Consider the following 26,622-nt stretch of genomic DNA (forward strand, 5'->3'; position numbering starts at 1 on the left):
TTTTTTTTGCACACTCCAATGGTATTGGAGCGCTCGCGCCGTACTTCGTCTTGCCATAGCACAAGCCAATGGAATTGGAGTGCTTTAAGTGCTCACCAGTTATGTTACACAATTACACATTCTTTGTCGTACGCAGGGGGAAGTGTAAGGGATTTTGCCCAGAATCGCAAACTGTTCAGCAGCCGACCCAGAGATTCGAACCTTGTTCCCCTGTCAGCAGCTGTGGCCATTATGCCACATCGTAACTTCTCTTCAAACCTCCTCAACTGTTTCTCACTTCCCCATTTGTTCAGCTAGACCCAGTCAACACCGAACAAGCATTGGGAAAGCCAATAGATCTCTGCAATGTCCAAGCTATTGGCCTCTTCAGTGTGAATGTGTTTTAGCTGTGTTGTCTGGCAGCATGTCTGCTGTTCAGCATGGCTGAAAGTCACTGAAAAAAATCTCTGTGATGCAGCCAGCGCAGGCCACAACATAGCTCTTTTTGTGTTAGGAGGGCCAGGACAATAAACTCAACATGGGGTGCGAAGAGACTCGCGTTGGCTCAATATCCTGTGATTCTGGGCGGCTTTCAGTGACTTTCAGCCAGGCTGAACAGCAGATGTGCTGCTAGACAAGGCCAAATAGGGACTATGTTCTCTCTCGGGTACCTCTCATTCCCATATGGTCCTTTTACAATTAAATGCATATACAGAGAGGAGTTACTCCATCCATTTAAGTAAATAAGTAGAAGGGAGGTCTCCTCTCAAATCCAATCAGGGACGAGGAGAAAACAACAGAGGAAAAACAAAGGAATGGTCCCTAGTTGGCCTAGAGTTTAGGCAGAAAAAAGAGTGTTTTCTTTTAAGAGGATGTAGAAGGGGAGTGGAGGGGGGTGAGCAGGCGATTAGCCTATAGGTGCCATAACCACATGAAAAATAAATCACAATCATTGAGGGAAAAGGTACACAAAACAATTCATAACACAAGATTTAGAAAATTGTACAATTTTTAATTCACAGAATACAAAAAATAAATATATAGTGCCAGTAAAATACAATTTAAAAATGTACTTTGAAATGTACATGGATACAAAGAAGTATATTAAAAAGCATGAACACAAGTTGTCGACGCAGCGTTTCGGTATCTAAGATGTAACCTTCATCAGGACAGGGTTCTAGAAGAAGAAACATTCTATTAAACTAGGCTATATTTCTTTTTTTTAAGTGAAAACATCATCCAAAACTTCACAGAAATTAAAAAATCCACATTTTTAAGCACAATTAACTAGCAGCTACTGTTTCAGCATACTAATTTACAAAGACGGGCACAGTTTTCACCTCTTTTATTAAGCATGTGGTATGGACTTATGAAATGGGGGCAAGTTGGCTAGGACTTATCTATCTTTAACATATGAGCGATAGCAAAAAAAGGAACTAGGGTAGGTCTCAGTACATGATATATCTATACTGTGCCATGTCGACCAGTCTTTTTAGTACTGGTTCTTATGGGGGTTCATAATCCCATGTAAAAATTGGGGCCAGAAACCAAATGGTGGATTTCAACAAATACCTTAAAACGGAGAAGTATAGATCCTCTCTATTTGATTCTGCGTTACTATTGTAACGTCACACCAGGTGGTGGCACATTCCTTTGGGTGATAGGACGGTTCTAAACAGTTGGAGAATGTTTCAATAATTAAAATCAAGCAGTTATTAAATTGTTGCTTCAACATGGTTGCAGGGTATGGTTTTACCTTGAAAAGGGGGCTCTTGGTGTATACTTGACTTATCTACACCGCTGAAATGGTTCAATTTGTTCTTTACGATATTACCAATTGATCAAGGTAATATCGTAAAGAACAAATTGAACCATTTCAGCGGTGTAGATAAGTCAACAATTTAATAACTGCTTGATTTTAATTATTGAAACATTCTCCAACTGTTTAGAACCGTCCTATCACCCAAAGGAATGTGCCACCACCTGGTGTGACGTTACAATAGTAACGCAGAATCAAATAGAGAGGATCTATACTTCTCCGTTTTAAGGTATTTGTTGAAATCCACCATTTGGTTTCTGGCCCCAATTTTTACATGGGATTATGAACCCCCATAAGAACCAGTACTAAAAAGACTGGTCGACATGGCACAGTATAGATATATCATGTACTGAGACCTACCCTAGTTCCTTTTTTTGCTATCGCTCATATGTTAAAGATAGATAAGTCCTAGCCATCTTGCCCCCATTTCATAAGTCCATACCACATGCTTAATAAAAGAGGTGAAAACTGTGCCCGTCTTTGTAAATTAGTATGCTGAAACAGTAGCTGCTAGTTAATTGTGCTTAAAAATGTGGATTTTTTAATTTCTGTGAAGTTTTGGATAATGTTTTCACTTAAAAAAAAGAAATATAGCCATGTTTAATAGAATGTTTCTTCTTCTAGAACCCTGTCCTGATGAAGTTTACATCTTAGATACCGAAACGCTGCGTCGACAACTTGTGTTCATGCTTTTTAATATACTTCTTTGTATCCATGTACATTTCAAAGTACATTTTTAAATTGTATTTTACTGGCACTATATATTTATTTTTTGTATTCTGTGAATTAAAAATTGTACAATTTTCTAAATCTTGTGTTATGAATTGTTTTGTGTACCTTTTCCCTCAATGATTGTGATTTATTTTTCATGTGGTTATGGCACCTATAGGCTAATCGCCTGCTCACCACCCTCCACTCCCCTTCTACATCCTCTTAAAAGAAAACACTCTTTTTTCTGCCTAAACTCTAGGCCAACTAGGGACCATTCCTTTGTTTTTACTCCATCCATTTAGCCTTCTTTTATATTCACATGTGGATTTTTAGTTTGGCATAGTCGTGCTTTAGTAATATCTAGTGTTGCAGCAAGTGGGACCAGCATGCACAGTTTGCTTTACCTTTTGCTTCGCCTTTCAGTAGTGTATTCGATGCACAGTGCTTTTCCGTGTGAGTAAGGGACACCTATTATAGTTCATACAGGCTAGGGATGTCTCAATGTGATTGACTGGTTTGTAATGCCAACTGGTCCTGGGATCCCCATCCTTTTCCCTTCTGCCCAACACCGAAGAGAGTAGATAACCATAATGACATCAGATGTGCAGCAGGGGTACCATTTCCCTTTTGTTAGGTCACATGCTGATCTGTATCTACTGTGCTCCGGAGAACAGGCAAGTCTCCACCCTGGATCTGGAAAATGAAACCGAGATGGACATGCTGCAGCAGGTACCCCGAGTTATTGCAACCTGAGGCGCGTTTCCTCATGGCTGTTGCTTGGGTGGTAGGTGTCGCATTGCACACTCGGCCCAGCATTTTTCCTCTACCTCAAGATAACTGAAAGGGACCTGGTGCAATGCCTGTGAGCTGGGATGGGTGGCACCTGCCTGTAACACTCTTGTTAAGCACTTACTTGGCATCCAAGTTCACCAGTGCTTGTTTCTCTCTTTGTGTGAGAAGCTGATTCAGCAGCTAGATGGGAGTAGTCTGCCTTTCACAAACCAATTACCACGCCATCAGCCAGGGCATCTATTTCCAGCTGGTGAATTCTAATTCAGACACAGCTGTGAGTTCAGGCCACAGATAGTTTTGGCTATTCCCAAGCCGTAGATCCAGCCTAATGAGCATGGAAATCAACTCCCTGGTTGCGGGCATGTCCCACAGTTGTAAGCCTACCTAGCCACTGTGCACAGCTAGACAGGTAGGGTTATTTGCCCATCAGATATGAGCAAACCAAGGAGGCCAACCAGCTTACAATTAGCATTAGGCAACCTGACTCAGGACTTGATGGGGGAGGCAGAGCTTTTTCTGGTCACATGAGTGTGTGGAAGTTGAGGGCAGATGCTTAAAGTGTTGCAGCCTGTGGTTCCTACGTGAAAGAAGCTCATATTAGTTACTTCTGTTAACCAAGTGCTATCTATGGAAACATTAATTCTGACTGTATGAAACAAACTCTACAGCTGCCTGTGCCAAACCTGGACTGTATGTAGGGTGCTCTTGTCCTGCCTGTACATGTTGTGTTGGTATTTGAGGAAATTGGGACTAATGCTGTACCTATTCTGTATGAGGGAAGGTTGCACTGAGTGTCCTCACTGTACCGTGTGTATGTGTAAGGAAGTCTGCACTACTGCTGCCCATGGTATTCACCTCTTTTCTGTTTGAGTAATACTATACTGTACCTGCACCTTGTTACTGCTGCGAGGCAAGTTTGTGTGCCGGCTGCAGGTGGTGTGCATTTTCTGTATGAGAAAGCATGCACTGCTGCTTCCAATGTTATATTTTGTCTTTGTGTGAGGGAAGAGTGCAATTTTGGTGACCGGCTTAATCTGGTCGGAGTTTGAGGGAAAAGTCCCCTGCTGCTGCCCATGCTCTCTCGTTTGTGTCCACCTCACACCTGCACAGCTGGTGCCGTGCTGTATCTGTTCTGTGTTTTATGAGAAAATGTTACACTGATACTACTGGTGTAATACATGTTCTGTTTGAGGAACATTTTGACTATGTAAAAATCCTGACAATGGACTTTGAAAGTCCTGGAACAGTCTTGTCGTCGTACTCGTGAAAGACTTTTCCCACTCATGCAAACAATTCATTTTTTGGTTGAGCCTTCTAGATACTGCAAGCACTGCTTGTTGTGAGGCATATTGTGGCTTACCAACACTAGAGGTGCTTGGATTGCTCGCCATTGGTTGGCTTGCTATGTCACTCTTATTGACTTGTTTCTTATTCGTGGGCCAGCTTCTCAATCTCGTGTTTGCCCAGTGTGCCCTCGACATGTCTAGCCCTGTAGCATGAGGGCTCCTATTAATCTGTGATTGTTTATTTGTACCTGGTGCCTAGTTTTGCTGTAAATCAGCCACCGGCTTGTCTCTGTTTCATGCAACTAATATTCAACATGGCCAATATTCTGAAGCGTGTTTCCATGCTTTCCTTTCTGTGGCTAGGATGGCCTTCCATCACGTATAACATTCTGTTAGGCAATATCGGTTAGATTCTGCTCTGAAAGCCTGTTCACACTTTATATTTTTATTTCTCACACATCTAGGCCTACCACTCAACGTTGATGGAACCAGATACCAAATTAATTGGCAATATGGCCATGCTGCCAATTAGAAGTCAGTTCAAAGGACCAGCACCGAGAGAAAGTAAGTTCAAGCTGCCACATGTCCAGCCCCTCTTTCTTCACATTCTTCCTGTTACTTTTTAAAGCCATGTCCAGACACAGCCCATGAAGAATGTTCCTTGGCAAGACCCATCTTGTCTCTTTTGAGCCTCCCTTGCTTGCAGCCTTATTTTTCTTTCTGCAATTCCCCAGCTTTGCTTACATTTTTATACTACCATATATACCATTCGACAATTCTCACACCGCATAGCTCCTGTTACCACTATTTTTCCCCACAACAGAATGAAAGTACTGGTCGAGGGTGCTGTTTTGCATACCCATCGCTGCTGATCGCATCTAGATTCTAGCTGAAAGTTCTTGTTTCAGGAGGATATGTGGTGTGTGTGGCATTTCCTGCCACAAGTTGCAGTGGACAGTTCACCCTGTTTCTTTGCATGCCATAGTACATAGTTCTAGGTTTTACTTAAGACATGTGAGCGGGTTGCAACACGGTTGTGACACCAAAGCTGTTCAGTCTGTAGTTCACTTCAGCTAATAATGGAAGACTTTACAAACCCATCATGAATAGCGGAACGCCGTACTTGCACACATCTCGCTGTTCTCAGAGAGCGTCGGGCTCCTTGCTGGAAAGAGAAACGTATATCTTGCCCCAGCAAGGACCCATATGCTTTGTGGATATTTCCTAGGCAAGGAAAACATTCTAATCAGTAGCTAGCTTCTTGCTCAGGCACACAAATCTGTGCCCCAGTGAGCAGCCATAAGCTGTTGGGGTTTATGTTTTTTGGGAGCGAAGAAAAACGTTTTTAACACCTTTTATCTCCTTTCTGTGACACAGACGCCAAGCTGGGCCTTGGGTCGTCTGGTACCTGGAGACACTTACAATTCTAGACATTTCTCAACTGTAGACCTCTGGAAGAGCGATGTTTCCTGCCTGGATCCCACCACATTTTCCTACCCAGAATTCCCTTTGCAAGTCAAACATTGGTTAAAAGACAAACTTTCCTCAGGTTTCTGTGACAAAATTCTAGCATTTGGGTGGTAACAGCAAAACTCCCACCACTTGGTGTTATCACTTTCTACCGATAAAAACAGTACCTCGTATGTGAGTTGACCTGTCATAACTGACAGGAACAGACCAAATCTGTGAACTTATGAAGTCATTACAGTATCAATGTTCTTCTCATGGTGACTATTTTGGCCTATTCCTGTTCTATGCAATAGGCTTATCCACACGTGGGATACCATTTTTTTTTTTTTTTTAGAAGTTCCTGAAGTTGTGGAGTTTTCAGTCCTAAAAATTAAGATTGTTTTACCCATTTACTGGAAATTCTGTTGATAAAATGTGTCCAAATACTGCAAACATCCTACATAGAATCGCATCACATCAAGAATATTTTCTCGTGACCAGTGTGTGGATCCCTTCTCACATCCTTGAAAAATCAACCCTTAGCGGATTAATACATACCTTCTAGTCCAAGACGAAAGACCTAGGGGAATACAGACTTGGAACAAGCCTTGGCAGGGATATATTTCTTTGCAAGGGACCAGAGGTAATTAACATGTTTTGAAAATAATTCAAAAAATCTGATAAAGGTCATGTTCAGCACATTCTCCTTGCCAGTGAATTAACGTGAAATGTGCACACAGCAATAGAAACCTAAGGATTTTTAGTGGATAACAATATATGTTTGTCTTTTTTCCCATACATCCCAGGGCCAATACCTACAACCAAAACACAGGTAGCATTTGACGCGAGATCCCAGCAAGCCAGTCAGGGTCAAGCAGGTCTGGCACCCAATCTTAGAAACATGAGGATGTCTTTGTTCAACCTAAGCGGTTAAAATATATTTCAATAGAGCCCATAGTGGAGTACCTGCAATCAAAAGACAGGTAGCCTACACAGGCATTTTGCATATACTTGCTTTCTAGTTTATCGCATGTATACTCCCTGAACTCCTAGAAAAGCCTCAGGAGTCCACTATCCCCATACTCAAGAGAAACAAAGTTGGTGGTCAAGCTTTGGTAGGGAAATGTTCCTTTGAAAAGGAGATTTAAGAGAACCATCAGGTTTGTGGGGAAAAATGCTAAAAACCTGACATGTCATGTTCTTAGTGTTCTATCTCCCAGTGAAGTCAAGGGCGGGGGGTCATACACAATTAGAAAAGACATGGGGCCAAATGTACAAAGGAAACATTTTGCGAGTTCCTAATTGCAACTTTTTGCGGCTCGCAATTAGGAACTCACAAAACGCGATGTACAACAGTGTCTCAGACACTGTTTGCGATTCCCAATGGTGTCACAGTTGACCTGCTTCATCAATATTCATGAGGAAGGTCGCAATTTGTGGCCCATTGGGAATTGCCTGTAATCACGGGTATGGTGGCTTGCTGGGGTCAGTAGACCACCATGTCTGTGATTACTTTTTAAATAAAGAAACATTTTTTTATTTGAAATGGAGCCCGTTTTCATTAAAGGAAAACGAGATATACATTTCGAAAATGAAAAGCTACTTTTTTTTTTTTAAGAGTAGGCATTGGTCCATGGGGCCACTGCCCACCCTTGAAAAAAATAATTGCCACCCACATTCATAAAGGGGAAGGGGTTCCTTTGGGGCCCCTTCCCGTTTACTAATGGGTTACCACCTCCTTACCACCTCCTTCACGTAGTCTTTAAAATATGAATGTTTTTCGACCGTATTCCGGTCACACATAGTCATACATGCCCGTGCGACTCGCTATTAGGAAGGGACGCCTTTGGAACTCCCCTTCCTAATACCGACTCATAAGCCCTATTTTGTGAGTCAGTATTAGGTTAGCGACTCGCAAAATTGGGTTAGTGCATGCCAAACAACTCTTTAGCAATTACAAACAGCCTGATTCTCCCTTTTGCGACCACTAAAATGTGTCGTACATGTGACCCATGGTTTTTATACTTTTCACATAGTCCTAAGTTTGATAGCTCGCAATTGAACAATAAACTATAAACAGTCCTCCTGCCACAATTTCATGAACTCTGCTAATATTACATAATTGATTGTTTGAACTCCCTTTCATAGGAAAACACTAAAAACAATTTACCTTGTTAGTATACGAGAATTAGTTTGCCCATATGACAAAATATTGTCTAAGTTTGTTGAAAAAAATAAAATTATAACCACATTTTTTTCAGTATGTCTTTTGCCTTCAGTAAGATATTGATGAAGGGTTTACCAAAACAAAGTCCAGAACGTGATAGGAAAAAAACAGTTTGTAAAACGTTTTAGTAAGCTGTCTTCTGCAGTTTGTAGACATTTTTAAAATCCCTTAAAATGTGGGACTAAAGTTAGGTTTTCTGGAAAATACACCTTCTTTGGTACTTTAAGTTCTTGTACTTTGGGGTGAAAAAATTTAAATTTTGCATGTTAAATGTTTCAATGTCATAGTTTGTTGTGCTTTTTTTCATTAATTCACGTGTTAAAAAAATATTTTACTATATTGTCCTCCTATTTATGTTTACAGCCAAAGATACAGATATCATCGAGGAGGCTCTTTATTACTTCAAAGCAAATGTCTTTTTCAAAAACTATGAAATAAAGGTAAGCCATTTTGATTTATGGTGAGTGTGTGCACTTTTCAATCCATCTCTTCTCTGCACTGGGAAACCCTTCGGTGTTATCTTTTTTGCACTGACTACACTTTCCTCCTTTACCGCGGCATTTCCTCTTTTAAAACTAATGTTGAAAACTTGATTTTCATAATATAGAAAACGTGAAAATTCAGTTTTGAAATAAGGAACCTTTTATAGCCTCTATATTTAGCTTTTCAGCCTTACAAAATGCTAACAGTTTGACTTCTGCATATACATAGATCTTTGAAATACAGACTGGTATCTCAAATGTGTAAGCTAGGAATGAGTGGGGACTTGACTAAATTGTCCAGTCAGTGAAAGACCTTTGGATTGATCAATAGTTCCTTATCCACTAAAGCAGGGGTCGTCAACCTTTTCTGCAATAATCATGTTTAATGACAATCCTCCTGAGCTATTAATATCATTAGCCTTGTGATAGAGTCTTTATCAGACACAATTACAATAATGGCCTCCATACGCAAGATTACATGCAGTAATCACCTCAGTACATCAGGTAGAGTTACAAGCAGTAATGTAAACCAGCATTGGCAAAGCCAATGTGTCTCCCCCAAGGGTGAACTATTGGCTTTGGCATTCAGGTGGGGGTAGGTAATGGGTGCGGGTGGGGTAGATAACAGGTTGAATTTAAAAAAACGCAGTGAAATTGCCATCCTAGCACTTTTTTTTCCTTCTGTCTGGAGGGCCGAATAAACAGACAGAGGCGGTGGGAGAGGTAGAATAGACAGGGACTGGGGAGAGAAGAAACAGACAGGGTGGATGAGAAGAAACAGGAATGCCAGAGCGGGTGGGGGTGGAGAGAAGTGGGGGGAACGGGCACTATTTCTTCTGGAAAAAGCGGTATGACGCAGTCTGCATTGACCGCGTCATATTTCTTTTTTCCCCCCAAAAAAATAGTACCTGAACCACAGCGGAGGTACACTAATAGAGCATAATTAATATGTGCTTGCTCCATGGAGAGAAAAGGAAGTGACGTGGCAAGCGCTACCCAATTAGAAGGCAGCAAAGAAGAGCAACAATCATGCCAGCGAATGGTAACCAATGGGCAGGTTCCAAGCTCATTAGTGAACACAAAATTGTAGCAAGAGCGCATGTTCGTACAGGCAAGACCTAAAACGGCTTTGACAGTTTGGAATGCCTTTGCACGGGTAATTCATAGCAGACATAGGTGCAGTTCCCCAGACACCAAAATAATATTTGCAATGTTTTCTTAATGCAACATGATTTATCAATCACATACCAGCGTTAAATATATTTTTGCAATTCGACCATTTTTTCAAAACTTCCACGTGTGTATTCTGAAAATACATTCATTTCTTCTTCAGATACACAGTTTTCAATGTTGGCATACATATATTCAGTCAGCCAAGCAGAAGGTTCTTATTTAGTAGGCTGGGCTGCACACCAGAGCGCTAGTTACAGGTAGATGGAGATCTCACAAGCTACTTGTAGTGGAAACCTGCACTAAAGAACGCCTGCATCCCTATTCCTGCGAGGAGTTTGGCCACGAAAGGTTTCCATCCCTTAGTAGCTATTTGTTAAACCTACTGGACAACACAAAATTTGCTGCTGTTAAACTAGAACTGCATTGCAAGTTATCAGATTGCTGAAACTGGTTTCAAGTGTTTAATGTTTACATTCAGGATTCCCAATCAATGCTGGCAACACACCCATCGCCTCTTTCAGTACCCCTTGAGCTGTTTCAAAAGTTAATCATAAGTAATGAAATCCATAACAATTGAGGCTTGTCCCATCTATGTATCTATAAAGACGTGTAGGTAATCAGAAAGTGAGTGCTTGCTACACTGAGAACCTTATTTAAAGCATACAATATTTTTTAACTGTTCATAGAGGCTTTATGAGCTGTTATTTTGTTTTAATGGAAGAGTGCGGTCATAGAGGCTTTATGAGCTGTTATTTTGTTTTAATGGAAGAGTGCGGCCACATTCTAAAAATAAACTTTAATTTTCTTAATACAGAACGAAGCAGACAGAACCCTGATCTATATAACACTCTACATTTCTGAATGCTTGAAAAAGTTACAAAAGGTACGTTTTGAAAATTTTATTTTTGACAAATTCTAGCTCTGTCCAGTTACACCTGAAAGTGTATTATTACTGTGCCGCAGCAGCACGCTAATGTAGCAGTCAAAGGTGTGTTCACCTTGGTTTCACATATAAGATGGCTGCCTGTTGCGCTATGAAATGTCGGATGTGGGCCAGTTAAGCTGTCTGATTGCAGTTGTCTGCCTATTATGGCATTGGTTGTTTACCCTAATTATCCCCAGGTGTCTGATATGGTTCCGTTATGCAATCAGTGAATTCACCTCACACCTCTCTTGATTGCGCAAGGACTGAATCGTGGAAATATTTATACATTGTCCTTATTTAATGAGACAGGCTCCCATGCCATATATTTTGCCCTCTTCTTTTGTGCGACATTTGGGGGTAAAAAGGTGCTACATTTAAAGAATTTTGATTTTTAAGATTTATATGTCAAAGTCAAAATGTTAAGTTTATTTAGATCATTGATCTCTAAACCACAAGGAATACACATTTATTTTAAAATTCTTAAAATAATTACTAAAACCACAATTACTAAAACCACAGATTTATATGTCCTTGACCTTTCATAAAAATAATTGCTGATTACGTTGGCAGTCAAGATGTTAAACTTACGATGAATCCGGAACTGGACTGTGTTGACATTCTTTATTGTTAGAGAGATTGATGATTTTCTTGTGTAGACGTGAATGGATTATAACTTCTTTAATTATTTTATATTTTCTAGTGTAATTCCAAAGGCCAGGGAGAGAAAGAAATGTACACATTGGGAATTACACAGTTTCCCATTCCAGGGGAGCCTGGTTTCCCACTCAATGCAATGTACAGCAAGCCTGCAAACAAACAGGAAGACGGTAAGGTGGTGGGTCATTGTTGCAGTCCCCTTTGTTCTCCTTCGACCTCATTAATGGAAAACTGTGATGTTTTTTGAAAATACAAAGACCTTTGAGTCTCAAGTTCCTTATGCCCGTTAGTCAACTTTCACCTTAATTTGCATTTGGGGGAGCATTTGCTGTATGCCACTGGGAACCGAGCCTTTGTGTTTGTTGACAGAGTGATTCGTTTTGTGAATGTTTACAGATGTAAATAACTTTGGTCCTACAAAACATAGCATTTGGTAGAATGAGTAAGAACTAATACCATGTGATGTTCCTAGTGCATTTGTGTGCCCGGTATGTGCTTGTTGAGAAGGTGAGCGCATGCCTGATGATGATATTAGCCTGTGCTGGTGGACTTCTCCTCTTACATCCGATTACATTCTATCTTGTGTATCTGTAGAGGTGATGAGGGCGTACCTGCAGCAGCTGAGGCAGGAAACCGGTCTAAGGCTCTGCGAGAAGGTCTTTGATCCTCAGACGGACAAACCTAGCAAGGTAAGCACCAGTCCTAGAAGAGAACCTACATTTCTTTCTTGCTTGGTAGTTGGCACTTGAACATTTTTGTTAGCTGTATGTTAGTCTGAAATTGTGGGAATATATTGAGTATTAATCACAGTCCTGTGATTCTGCAGCCTATTACCTTCAAGGGGTTATTTTCGTGTATTTATTAAAACTCTCAAATACGTAGCCTAATGTATTTTAACAACATTTGCCTAGTTGCAATATATTTATTCTATGTACTAAACACATTCGCTTTATAATCCGCAGTATTACATTGCACATAATTTTGTCGGATAATGAGGTGTCCAAATCCTAGCACTGTTTCAGTTACATGCATTACGCCTAGCACTGTTTCAGTTACATGACTTACGATTTCTGCCAATTGGACTCAACCAAATAAAATATTAAATACATGATATGTTGTAAGAGGTAATGAAAGATTAAACACAAGGCAACTTTATCTACTACTGCCTAGGACGAGCAGGAAATCTGTAGGCGAGTAAAGATTATATGAATTTAAAATGAAATTTTCCATACATTTTTTTTTTAAGACGTATTTTATTGATTTTCTGTACAATGCACTCAAAGATACATTTGTCAGTGAAATAGTGGCAATCTGAAATTAACTGTTAATCCCCCCTCATACAAAATATATGGCATGGTGATGTGTCAGCGTGAAATTTTCCATGCATGTGTGAAATTTTACAACACACTTTTCAAATACGTACATTTCTAATTTAAGAGTGCCAACATTTTCTGACTTGAGATACTTATGTTTATATAAGTATTTAAAGAAACTGATTGGTGTCTTAATTTAGGGTAACAGTCATTTGTTTGGCAATCTTTCACAAAAGGATTTCACTTCTTCAGTAAACCTAGGGTGCCTGGAGTATTAATTCCTATTAATGTTTTGAAACTCTTGGAGGGGGAGGAAAACATGGCGGCTGCAGGCTAGAGCGGCTCGCACGTCTTGGTAGAGGATCTCCCCTACACCCACTGAATGACCAAGTTTTTGTAGACCCAGCAATGGTAATCAAAGCGTGACAGAGCACTGCTTGGGGATAAACGAAGGATTCTTTTTGGGACCGTACCTATCACTGCAACTTCTTCGGCGGCTCCGCTGATGTGCCTCTGGGCTGCCTGGCCTTTGTTCCGCCCCGCCCTCTTGCCGTGGTGGAACCTCGCAGCTGTGGAGCTGAGGCGCGGCCGCAGAGCTGCTGCTCGCGGGCTCCTCCGGGGTTGCTCCGGTGGAGACAGAACAAGTCTTTAATGCGGTTCTCACGCCGCTCCAGCGCTTCCCCAGCTCGTCCGTGGCCCCAGGAAAGAGAAGAGGGTACAACTTCGGGGACAGGCTTTGGAGAGAGAGACTTCACTTCTGGTGGATTTGAAGGGTTCCAGCGTGGCGGACGGTGAGAGTAGGAGTGGAGTCTCAGGTGAGGGGGTTGCGGGCTTCTCAGCTGCTAAAGGAAAACGGGAGCTAAAGACAAAAGGGAAGCGAGGCAGAGGTAGCAAGCGAGCACTGCCTTCAGGGGAGGCTCTGAGGGAGAGCCGGAGGATTGCAGCGGGTCAAGAGGCTGACTTTGTGGAGAAAGCTACTAGGGACGGGGCAGGTGGAGGGCAAGGGGCTTACTGAAACGAAGGGGCCACAAGCATAAGATCAAAGAAACTCAGCTAGCCACAGAGAGGGGCAAAAAGGAAAAGCAAGGCAGATAGCATAGTACGCATTACACCCTCGCTACGCTCCTACTTCAAGGTATTGCCCCAGGTGTTGAATATCTGCCCCGGGAATACAGCAGAAAGCTCTGCCCCCCTGAGCAATAACATAGCTGAGCTACCCCCTCCCTCCCCTGTACTATCGGCCCCACACAGTGACGCAACTCTGATTCAGATCGTCACCGAAACAGCAACACTACAGATGCAGGATAAGGCGCAGTATGAGCTGCAGGCTGAAGTGGCGGACTGTCCTTTGGCTACAGTAGATGAGCTGGGGCCCAAGGGGGGTGATATCTCTAGGGATGGGGGTTCAGAGGTTGCAGAGTCCGGGAATTCCCTCGAGGCCTTACTGACAGCAATGAGAGAAGAAATTAGGAGTGGTTTCTTGGTTTCTAAGGAGAATCAAAGCGAGATAAGGGCTGTCTGTGAGACACTTGAAAAAAAAGGTGGACGGTCTATATGATAGAACGGAAGTGTTAGAGGGTTCTGAGGGGGCACTTAAGGCCAACCTGGTGTCAGCGGAAAAAAAGATCCAGAGCCTGCACAGAGAGGGGGAGGCCATGCGCGAGAGAGTGGAGTCCTTAGAGAATTATTCCCGACGGAACAACATCCGGCTACTGAAGATACCGGAGGGGAAGGAAAGCAATGACATAAAATCTTTCGTGGTTACACTGCTTAAAGATTCCCTAGACCTGGAAGAAGCTTCGAACATTTTAGAGAGAGATATTGAGCGAGTTCACAGGGACCCATTTCAATTAAATCCGGGAAGAACAAAACTTAGGAAGATCCTGGTTAATTTTCTCACGTACACTTTGAAGGAGAACATTTTGAACCTAGCATTGAAGTTCAAAACATTAAAGGGTACTGACTTCCCCTTCGAAATACGCTCCGATCTTTCTAAGTCCACCTTGGACCGACAATGGGAACTGGGTCGGAGAATGGACAAATTCAGGGGCTTGGGCGCCACGGTCCAGATGAGGTTTCCCGCATTTCTGCGGGTTATGTTTAATAACAAAATGCATACGATCAGATCCCCTTTAGAGGCAGATGAACTGCTGGAATCTATTAGGAACTTCACAGAGGGGGCAAGGTAGTGCATGGTAGTGCAGTATATCTTAGTCTAATGGCTGCCCAAGCGTATGTATGGCTCAAGCCTGCTGAGTTACCCGGTTTTCAGTCTCATATCTTTAATGATTTCAGAGCTAGGTGAAGATTACATAAATACAGATTCAGTATACAATGTACAGTATAACAAGAGATGAGTAATCTTATCAAATAAAAATACAAGAAAAAAAAAAGCTCTCACTTTTCATAAGTAAAAAAAAAAAAGAAGTTGCAAATAAGGTGAATAGCTAAATTCATTTCTAACACTTTTTGCTCTGTTTCCTACGTAGCTCATAATTTGGGGCTCCGTGTAAATACTTTAAGGGTGTGTAGGGTGGAGGACTGCCAGAGGACGAAAATCTGGCATTACACCAGACCAGAGTAGTTAGGGAGGGGTATTCCAGGGGGGGAGGGTAGGGGTACACAGGGTGGTGGTAAACATTTTAAAAATCCTCATGGGCCATGCCGGCCTCAGAGCTTTGTCATTCCGAATAATGGTTGTCTCAGATTCCGGTACATAGGGAGAGTAGAAGGTGAGGTGAGAGAGACGCTGTGATGACCTCCCTTAAATTTCTCTCCTGGAACGTCAATGGCTTGCGGGTGAGGGGTAGAAAGGACCGCATTTTCCAATACTTGAGGGATTCACCCGCGCAGGTCATTGTCTTATAGGAAACACATCTTCTGAAGGCAGAGACCGTTGACCTATTAAAAAATCAGAAATGGATCGACCAATTCATATGTACTGACTAAACTGCCAATATTAGAGGTATTCTTTTTATCTTCAAGAGACAAGCAAAGACGCAGATATTCGAGTATAGGGAGGATAATAGTGGGGAGGTGGCTCCTACTAAAGGTCCCACTAGGAGACTCGATTTACTCACTGGTGGGCTATTATGGCCCAAATCAAGATGACCCATCTAGATTTGATTCGAACTCATTTGATAACCCGCCAGGACCCTGTTATTTGGTTGGGGGATTTTAATATTGTCCTGAACCCTAATTTGGATAAGTCGCCCAATTCCAAAGCTGTGGTATTATCTAACTCAAGACAAAGTCTCGTGTCAATTATGGCACTGCTAGGTCTAGCAGATGTATGGAGGGAAAGGGCTGGTAACAAATTGGGAGTATCCTTCTGGAACCTTAAATATAAGCACAAGTCCAGAATTGATTACGCACTGTTCAGTTACTGTCTCAAAGACTTTGTGGAGGATATAGAATATCTTCCGCTCCATCTTTTCTGATCATTCTGCTATTTTTTTTACTGTAAAATCTGGCCGGCGGAGTAGACAGTCATCATGGTCTTTTGACAGATCTATTTTATTAGAGGAAACTGAAATCAATTTTTTTCTAGCTGAGTCTAAAATTGTTTTAGAGGCTAATGTCGACAGGTATTTCTATGGTGTGGGATGCGTTGAAAGCATTTTTGAGAGGCTGCATAACAAATAGAGCCTCCCATAGGTGAAGGCTGTATATTAGTAAAATTAATAGCCTAGAATCGGAATTGAGCTCTATGGAACAAAAGTGCGGCAGCTCGATCGGCTCAATAGAGGAGCAAGGAAAGCTGGCCACTTTAAAAAAACAACTTGAAGGTCTTTTGCAGGAAAGGGTTGCCAAGAGATGGGAGGCAAGCAAAATGTCTCACTTTGAATTTGGGGAAGCTGCTGGGAAGGTTTTAGCGTGGAAAACAAAATCCGACCAAACACAAAAATTCATTAGAGAGATGAAAATCGAAGGAGAAACATCGGCCCGGACCTCTGTCTTTGATATCGAGAACGCCTTTCAGGAATTTTTTCAAGATATCTATAAAGAAGATATTAGATCACTTCGCAAGGGAGTTCTGGCTAGAGAAAATATCTCTGCCGGCCTTATCACCTGAGCAAAATAGGGGCCTGGGGATCGATATAACTGAAGAGGAAGTGAGGAAAGCTATTGGGCAAGTTAAGCGAGGGAAGGCTGCCGGCCTTGATGGCTTTCCAGGAGAGCTTTACCGTGTACTAGGAGAAGCCATCATACCAACTTTGACGGCCCTCTTTAACAACATTCTCTCGTTAGGGGAGGATCCCCCTAAGTCATTGTCCGAAGCAACTATAGTCCTGATCCTTAAGCCTGGGAAAGACCCGACCGACTGTGGTTCCTACCGCCCTATTTCACGCCTTAACAATGACTATAAAATCTTTGCTGCTATTATGTCTAATAGGTTGGGGACTGTAATAGGGTCGGTTATCCATCAGGACCAAAAAGGATTCATAAAAGGACGCCAGTTATCGGATCTCACTCTGGATTTAGTCGGGGCTATAGATATTGGTTCCACCTTTTCGTTACCACTAGCCACCCTGACTTTAGACGCAACCAAGGCCTTTGATAGGGTCAACTGGCCCTATTTAGCCGCAGTTCTGAAAAAACTCAATTTGGGAGACAGGTTCTGTCGGGCCATAGCTCTTATTTATAAGGCCCCAGTGGCGCGTCTGCTAGTTAACAATGTCCTGATGGAGGCCTTTAAAATCACAAGGGGCACCAGGCAGGGATGCCCGCTTTCTCCCCTCCTTTTCAACCTCTATATTGAGCCGTTTGCGCAGGTTCTGAGGGAAGAGGCCAACATCCCGTCTTTTAAATTCGGGTTTAAAGACGGGTTGCACTCTATGCTGATGACATCCTTATTTTCACATCTGACCCGGAGTTAGCTTTTGTCACAGTTACCAAGAGGTTGGGAACATTGTGCAGAATAATATTGACTGGGTATTCAAAGAGTGTCAAAAAAAACTAAAGGCATGGACTTCCCTTCCATTAACTATACTAGGTAGGATATACATTTTTAACACCATTCCCCTGGCTTTCGACAATATACATCTTGTCAAAAGTCAGCGTGAGATTAACTCATTTATTTGGAATTACAAAACCACTAGATTGGCCTGGAAGAAACTGAGGAGAAGGAGGGATAAGGGGGGCTGGCATTGCCTGACCTCCAGTATTACGCTTGGGCTTTTCAGTTGTCCTATTCCAGAATGCTCCTGAAAACGCCATCAAGCTCTTCGATTGGGACAATGTTTCAGGCAATGCTAGCAGGGGCCGAGCTCCCAAGTGATGGATTTCTTTTTAAATTCGGGGACAACATTTTTTTCAAAAAGGTCAAATTAAAAGTGTTCCAATCGTTGGCCAGAGGCTGGATGCATATCAAAAACAAAATTGGGCTTTCCTATTTCTCGAATTTTGCGCCTTTGTGGGACTCCCCTGGATCTCCACCTTGTCTCCAAGATAGTCTAGCGATACCCATGAGGGAGGCGGGGATCGTGAGGTGGGGAGAACTGTTGGTTGGGGGCTCAATTGTCCCATGGGAAGAGTTACTGAGCAGAGTAGGCCCTGGCTTATCCAGGTTTAAATTTATGCAGTTGGATAGCTGGGCTCGGGACGCTTCTAGGAAAGGCGTTCCTCTTGGCAAATACAGTAATTTGGAACATCAGCTAGTGGTGAGGCAGGTCGGTGGTAAAGAGATAGCACTGTGGTATTGGTCCATCCTAGAGGAGGTGGACGGGGCTTTCCCTCTTGCAGATGAGCTGTGGAGGGCTGAGTTGGTCATTCATTGTGAGCAGTTATGGTCGAAATCATTTGCCCTCCTCTATAAGACTGTTAAACCGGCATGGCTGAGGGGCAATCCCCTCTTTACAGCGCATCGCGCTTACCTTTCTCCCTTACGGCTATCTAAATTCCAACCAGAGAAAGCATGCAATAAATGCAATTTGCCGAAAGCATCAGATGTACACATGTTTAAAGAGTGCCCCTTTATCTGTGTTTTCTGGGAGGAAGTTAAGTCGGTATTGGACTCGATCCTAAATACATCACTCACTATCTCACTGCAACTAATTATTTTTGGTATAGACGACAATATCACGGGCCATGCAAGAGCTTTTCTCTTTTACGCCATTCTCCTAGCAAGAAGGCAAATCTGTAAGTGCTAGGTTGATACCACCTCTCCTACAGTTTCAAGCTGGCTGACCTCCTTATATTAAACATCCAAGGTGCACCTGGCTAGGTTCTGCAAAAAGGAAAATTTGGCTTTTTGGGATTTATTGGTTCAGTGGAGATAGTTGTCCCGGGGTTTTTAAAAAAAAAAAGTTTGGGTGTTTTTTTTCCCGGGTCCTATGATTATGCCGTATATACTCCACGGACCTATGACAACTCGTCCCCCCGGTAAATCTGGAATGGCCCAACAGGTTGAAATATACCTTGAAGGAGTTATCTGTTACCCCCATCTTTCAAAGGTCACTTCTTCCGCCAGTCTAACTGTAATTTCGTGTTCTTGACAGAGAGACAACCAAAAGACCTCATGTCTCTCAGTTTCTAGGCACGCTTGGTGGTCGGTGTTTCCTGAAAGCGGGTAAGGCAAATGAGGACAAAAAAAAAAAAATGTTTTGAAACTCTTTCATTATCCTCAAACTGCTGTGAAATTTTAAAAAAACGTATAAATGAACTGTTCCACATTTCGTCTGTGCTGAAAATTAAGACGCCTTTGACACCAATGTGAAGTACATAAAATAAAATGCTTAATTTCTTTTGTCTTACATTTGTATTAATGAGAGTTGCCACTCCCCTTTCACCCTCTATTTATTGATCAAATAAAAGGTATTTATTGTCATCCTTGTTACATATTGCCTGAAAGGCTGTGCTGCATTTTTGCCTTCTCAACAATCCTGCACTTTTGGGTTTCTTATATGAAATATGGACTGCACAGAATATAGTCTCCTCTATGGAGCCATTGAGTGGTCACAGCACCCATATAGCCTGCAGCCTTAGGCTGTGTAAACACTGACCTCCCTCAAGGTTTATTGTGGAACACTATACCTCAATTGTAGTAAATATGTTGAATGTATACAATTTGAGTATCCTAGCTAGTGGAAAACCGACACAGGCATTCTGTTAGGTGGGAGCAGAGATGCCTTTCCTACTTTCAGGCTGAAGACGGCTGGAATGCCAGAAACCGGTCCTCGGAAGCTTGTTTCCGGTCCAGGGAAGACATGGCTTGGCAGTTCGGGCTGGACTGTTCCCATGAGGCACAGGGTCACACTGATTTGCATATAGCCATGTCTGAACTGGGGTGGCAGAGTGGGCTAAAGAACGGTGATGGATTAAACCCAGATCTTTTGACTGGGTGTGAGTGTTTGATTGATTCAGATGCTCCGTCCATCACCACCCCCTTTTGTACCGCTTTCCTACTTTCAGGAACGCAGGCAGTAGGAGCAGACCTTTGTTTCCATGTCTGCGCTATTGGTGGCAGGGAAGTTCACATTGCTCGCCCACAAGCGGGTCCCCGAGGCCACTAAAGGCTTGGGGAGGGGGGTGCTGCATGCCCACTCCCCTTTATGTTAAAAAGGCCCCTTGGGAATGGTTTCCTGGGGCCAATAGTAGTTTGGGGAGTGGTGCCACGCGCCTGCTCCTCTTAAAATTTATGTTTTGGCCCATGAGGATGGTGTCCCCAGCCAACCCCCCATGTGCATGGCTTACGGCTGTTTGCAGTGTGGGTTTGGCCATCTGCGCGGGTTGGCTTTATGTATGGCAATAAAATATTACTTTGCATAAAAACAAAACTAGAAATTCACTGAAAAAAACAAGGCTTGAAGTAGAGTTATAGTTAAATGAAAATTTCACTGACTACGTAACTTTTTAAACATACAAAACCACTGAAATTCACCAGTTATAATTATCTCAAGTAGCTATAACTCATGTCCTAAGGTTACTATAACTCGCACCCTCGACATGCTCTGCTAATTACAACACATATTGCATCCCTGATGACATCTTCTATGACCTCACTGATAATATCACTGCAACATTTTGCAATGAAATCGAGAGAGTACCAGCTGTGGGGATCATAACCCACTCTCCAATCCACAAGTTGTTTCATCCATTTTCTTAAATTTACATTGCTAGATTGATATTGCCGACGCATTTCGACAGGACGCCTTCCACAGTGGCCTCTTGTTTACTTATATGTGATGTCCTTCTACAATATTGCTATATTGTGGGTCCATTAGCAAATAGACTGACAACCTTTTGAAAATTCTCAGAACACATCACCCTTTGTTTTCTTGCATGATGTGTGTGTGTGTGTGTGTGTATATATATATATATATATATATATATCTCTCTCTCTCAATGCTCCTTGCCACCTTTTCCTGCGCACTCTCGGGTGGGTGCTGTTGTTACAGGGGTGTACCTGTGAAATAAATGAATGCTCCTACTCCTCCCAAAGGAATAAGCACTCGTAGGGGTGAGTTCAATTGTTATTTATTCTTACCAATGCGTGCAGACACACAGACGCATTTCGGCTGTCGCCTTTGTCAATGTTGTCCAACAAAGGCGACAGCCAAAACGTGCCGGTGTCTGCATGCATCATTAAGAATAAATAACTATTGAACTCCCCTCCGCAAGTGCTTATTCCTGTGGAAGGAGTAGGAGCATTAATATTTATGTACCTCAATTCCAAACACCATCAGCCAGTGAGGTTTAACCCACTTCAATCTGCAACCAATAGGGTATAGAGCTATAGATATATCTCCTAAACGTTGCCATCTGACTACCAACAAAGCAAATTGTAGTCCATGTCCCATATTGTTTCTTCATTTAATGTATTCTTCTCTTGTGGCGGTTGACCTATTCAACCACCGTTCAAGATGCTGAAGAGTTGCTGAGACTCCCTTAGTCAGCGAAGAATTCATATATATTTCAGCAACACTGCTATTTATTGAGAACTCATAGGTTTTCTTGGAAATATTGCATTGCTCGAAACAGCAGTATATTTCGTTCTTGTTTGGCAGTGGTTTTTCTTTTTCAGAATTGGTAACTGTTGTAGCTAAGAATATATTGTCTTTAAACATACTTCTATTGCTTCTACTGTGACGGACATTTTACCTTGTGACAAACTTCAAATACTCTCTCCCTTGCTGTAGTTTTGTTTTCTCATAACTGCTTTTGATTTACCCACAGTATTTTGTGTGTTCCCTCTTTGTGACTTTGTCTTTGCCCTTTATAATAAATTGTTAGAGACCATAGCAAAATGATTGACAAGTTGGAGTCAGATTTTCAACATAATTTTCTCCAGGTGCATACTATGTAGCTGCCTGGTGTTGACATTTCAGATTCATCTTCTGTTTCTCATAAATATATGAGGAGGCCTGATCAGAGACTTTGCAGCAGTATCCCGAAAAAACTATAGTTACCACTTTTTCTCGCTATGGTGGCTGGCTCCAGCGAATACTAAAAATACAGTTTGTTTAGTGCAAAACCTAAAGATCACATTTATCCCCTCTTCTGGTAGACTGCTCATCTAATTCTGTTCTAGATAAAATATTAGATGAGGTTACAACTTTACAACCATTTATGAGAGAAACAAATGAGAAATTAAAGCAAATTGTTATAATTTATTTTAGAAGACATGGCTGGTTCTACAGGTACGGGCCGCAATCGTAGATTGGGCTTCCAGGAACAGGGTTCTATCAAGAGGACTCCTAAATTCGGCACCATTATTGTAGGATCTGGGGAGCTGCCCATTATATCAGACCATATCGTCCTGTCCCATTCTGCGACCAATTAGCAGAGGTAATTAAGATCTTTGTTTTGGTCAGAAAACGTTGTGTATGTACATGTTAAACAGAAATGGCAAGATCCGTTGTATCGTAACAACCAAAAAATCAGGTGGTCTGAAAAACATGCACACTAATGGAAAAATAGAAAACAGCAAACAAACGTGGTCCTATTAAGTGTGAACTGTATATAAACAGACTGAGAGACTAAAAACTCCTAATAGAGGGAAGATGAAACAAGGAATTCCATCGACTGCCCTTCGTGGCCAGTGTCATCATTTGGAAATTCCAGCTTCCCTGTCACATCACCCTTCTTGAACCAAGGATGGCACTGGGAGTGTGAACCAGATAGCTAGAAAACCATAAGAATCCATATACAATGACTACCAGCCTCATGTCAGAAGTACACAGACCTAGTCAAAAGTGCAGTGCAAAAACAAATATATTGGTGAGAATTTAAAAAGGACATGATAGCAGACCAAACAATTTTATTATTGCCTGCTGCCATGCCTATTAAAAGAAATGCAGGTGCGGCTAACAACAAATATGACCGAAGATCTGCGGCACGCTATTCTTAGTACAGATTTTTAGCTTGAGTGTTTTAGGCCACGCTCCAATGACGGACTCCCCTCCAGTTTTTCATCCCACTTAAAGGCCTGGTCACTGGGTCAGTTACAGTTTAAAGGGGTTGGTCCTGGGAGGCAGTGTAAGAACTGATGAGGTTATGTGTGAGCATATGTTCCTTCCATTCAAATAAATGATCAATGTATTCCTCCTAATAAACTTAAAATAGCTTTACCATATTGTAAAAATGTAATGAAAATATAGAGAAGTATTATAGATGTGGAAATAATGTAGGGAATCAGTTTTTTAACCTTGTCTTTGGGTAAAGGGCCTTTGACACTGGTCTCACTACTATCATCACTTTTCAAGCAGGATCTCTTCCCTGCTTTCCTCTTAACCTTTTTGAATTTTTTTCTTTTTTTTTCCAAGTTCTACTACCATAATAAAAATTATATTCAAAAATTATTTTTTTAATAAACCTTTTTTCCTTAGTTCACTCGATTTTTTGCACTCTTGTGGTCATTCTTTATTGTTCTGCTCGGTACTGATTATACTTTCATCTTGTATTTTTACTCTGTTACAGCCTTGAGAAAGCCCTGGCGCTACTCGCCACATAGGGCGAAACACGTGTCGGCTGTTCTTGTCCTTGCTCTGCTCAATAAATCATTTTATTATAAAAAACAAGAGCGTAATGGATTAATCAAGAAAAAATATATGGAATAACAGCACTAGACAATAAGGATTTACCCTGGCTGAATAAATCATTTATTTGAATGGGAGCAACATATGCTCACACATAACCTCATTTGTTCTTGCAAAGCTGGTATGGTCCAGAGCTTCGAGTACAGTTCCTTCAACTTTTGAATTATTTTAAAAGAAATTATTATCTAGACCTGTACCTGTCACTTCTGTTGGATCTCAGTGTAAGAACTGATGGTCCACATGTCCAGAGAGGGAGGAAGAACAGGGAATGGTGACCAGGGCGAATGGGGAGGAAGGAACTGGGGAGAGGCAGAGAGGACTGGAGAGGAAGGTGGGTGGAATAGGGGCGGTAGGGGAGAGGGGCTAGACCAGGAGAGTGGGCAGATAGAGAAAGGTGAAGGCATAGAGCGAGTGCAGGAGAGGAGTGTGAAGAGGAAGCATGGGGAGGAAGGTAAGGGTGGTAGTAGGGGCCAGGAAGGAGAAACCAGATAGGGAAGGAAGAGGTGAGGGCGGAAAGACATGAAGATCAGAAGGAAAAGAGAGGAGGAGGGCAAACATGAGAGGGAGAGTGGACAGGGAGAATGGGCTGCAGCGGGAGGGACATGGGAAACGGACAAGCAGAACATTCAAAGGGGAGATGAAAGTTGGGACTGAATGCTAGGAGGGGAGTCCGGAGGAGAAGGGGACAGGTGGGGTAAGGATGAAGACAAACTGCGATGAGAGCGAGAAGCAGAGTGATAGGAAAGCATGCAGAGGGGGACAAGTGAGGGGAGCAGCGATGGAAGAGGTAAAGATCTGGTTGGGAAACAGGCGTAAAGGGTTGAACGTGCACAGAGGAGTGTAGAGGTAGAGGGGGCATCAAAAGGGATGAGAGGGGGCAAGAAGGTGTTGACAGTGAAGAGGGGGAGACTAGTTTAAGTGGATAGGCGAGGGACAAGTTAGGGGGACGGGTGTAGGCCAGGTAAGAAGGATAGGTGGGTAAATGTTGCAATTTTCAATTTAGAAGAACCTTAAAGGAGTAAAATAACAGCAGTCCTCCAAATCCTAATTTGCAAATGCACCCTTTAAGGTTCCCAAGCCCCACAGATTGATTGTTGTAGTGAGTTTTGTTTCGAAGATCCTCATTCTTTTCACTGTATTTGTATCAACCGGATTCTGGTGCACTTTATAAATGGCACAACTATTGTGTTACACCTTCTAAGGATCTGTCTGTAGTCTTCATTATCCGTCTTGTAGTGAAATGCAGCACATCCTCCCCCAGTCACCAGGCCATCCCATGATCTTGCATTACGGGTTTTTAAAACAGGATTGTAATAAAAAATAACATTTACGGTCGAGTTTTATGCAAAGTAATATGGTATTTAACAAAGCACTTACGATATTTAACAAAGTGGCATGATAGCGCGTATGAAATGTAAACAAAAAATGTATTTAATTTTTTTCTTGAAAGGTTACACTTGGGATAGCTCTGGGGTCTGTACTATAGGAGACATTATAGATGACACGGGCATAATTTCATTTGAAAGGGCTTGTCAAATATATAAGTTAGATCGTAGAGGCTTTTTCAAATATCTACAGATTAGATCAGTAATACAAAGGAAATTGCCCAGGGGAGATAACTTTAAAAGAGAGGATCTGATGGAATATATTCAAAATGAGAAGGGTTGCTCAATCTCACAATTATATGGCGCGTTGAGTGAATGCAAAGAAGACGATAGGACTAAAATGTTTGCTAAATGGAGGACGAAGCTGAATTTAGTGGGAAATGAGGGGGAAAAATCGCTGCAGCTTGCTAATTCTATTGTTAAAGTTGCTAATTTACAAGCACAATGTTATAAAAACCTTTTATGAATTATATTACACGCCGCATAAAATAGCACAATAGGGGGAATTAGTGGAATATCCTGTCCCAGATGTCAAAGTACACAAGCTGACACTATTCATATGTTCTCAGCATGCCCAAAATTAAATCCTTTTAAAAAGGCGATCGAAATAATTTTTAGGGTTGAATTAAGGATATCAATTAGCTTAACAAATGAGATCATGATTTTGGGTGTAGGGAAAGACGGGCAGGATATCCCCCATCAAAAATTTATATATATTGCAATGGCCATATCCCGACTTTGTATAGCAACCCTGTGGAAGGATCCTAATCCCCCGTCATTTAACCAATGGCTCATAAGAATGCTATCAATGTACACATTGGAGAAATCATTGTATGAAAAAAAAGGTGGCAAAGCGAAGCAATTGGGTAAACGGATCTGGGCACCAGTAGAGTATTGGAAATTAAGAATAGAGGGGTAGGGGAGGAGCCTAGCTCGCGACCGAGATGGCCGCGCTTTAGCTCGGCTCCGTTCGCCCGCCTGGGTTTTCACATTTATCCTGCTGTAATCCTGCCCCGGGAAGCCCTGTTTGCTGAGTGGTGGTGCTACGACGCCTTGCAGGCACTTACCTCTTGTTCCGGTTATCCTGGCTGCTGTGGATCCGGTGCAGTGCCCCCGATTGTGTTGGGGTGTCGGAGGCGGACTGGCCTGGATCTTCTTGCCGGCTCCCGGGCCAGACGGAGCCTGCGGTTCTGCCCTCCGGGGCGCGGAGGAGGTGGTCGGAGGGCCGTTGTTCGTGTGGGCCGGAGGTCCTTCCTGGCCGATTCCTGTGGGGAGGAGGCCTATGGTGGAGGCGCTGCCTTCCGCGGTCGAAGCTCCTCGTGTGTCCGGCTTGCTCTCCCTTTGTTCTCCGGTCCGGCCATTTTGATTTTGCCGCCCGGACTCGG

The 26,622-nt window shown here is 42.4% G+C and overlaps 1 protein-coding gene across 1 annotated transcript in view; it reads left to right on the forward strand.

Annotated features, from left to right (window-relative positions):
• ARPC3 (actin related protein 2/3 complex subunit 3) overlaps positions 1-26,622 on the forward strand; it is a 46,493-nt gene that overhangs the window by 17,359 nt on the left and 2,512 nt on the right. Inside the window, exons 2-6 of the mRNA XM_078667492.1 lie at positions 5,052-5,151; positions 8,627-8,703; positions 10,733-10,801; positions 11,544-11,670; positions 12,095-12,189. Of these exons, the coding sequence (XP_078523618.1) occupies positions 5,052-5,151; positions 8,627-8,703; positions 10,733-10,801; positions 11,544-11,670; positions 12,095-12,189 (468 nt within the window). The remainder of the gene's footprint in view (positions 1-5,051; positions 5,152-8,626; positions 8,704-10,732; positions 10,802-11,543; positions 11,671-12,094; positions 12,190-26,622) is intronic.

The sequence above is a fragment of the Lissotriton helveticus genome, chromosome 11 (assembly GCF_964261635.1).
Source record: "Lissotriton helveticus chromosome 11, aLisHel1.1, whole genome shotgun sequence".
Classification (NCBI taxonomy): domain Eukaryota; kingdom Metazoa; phylum Chordata; class Amphibia; order Caudata; family Salamandridae; genus Lissotriton; species Lissotriton helveticus.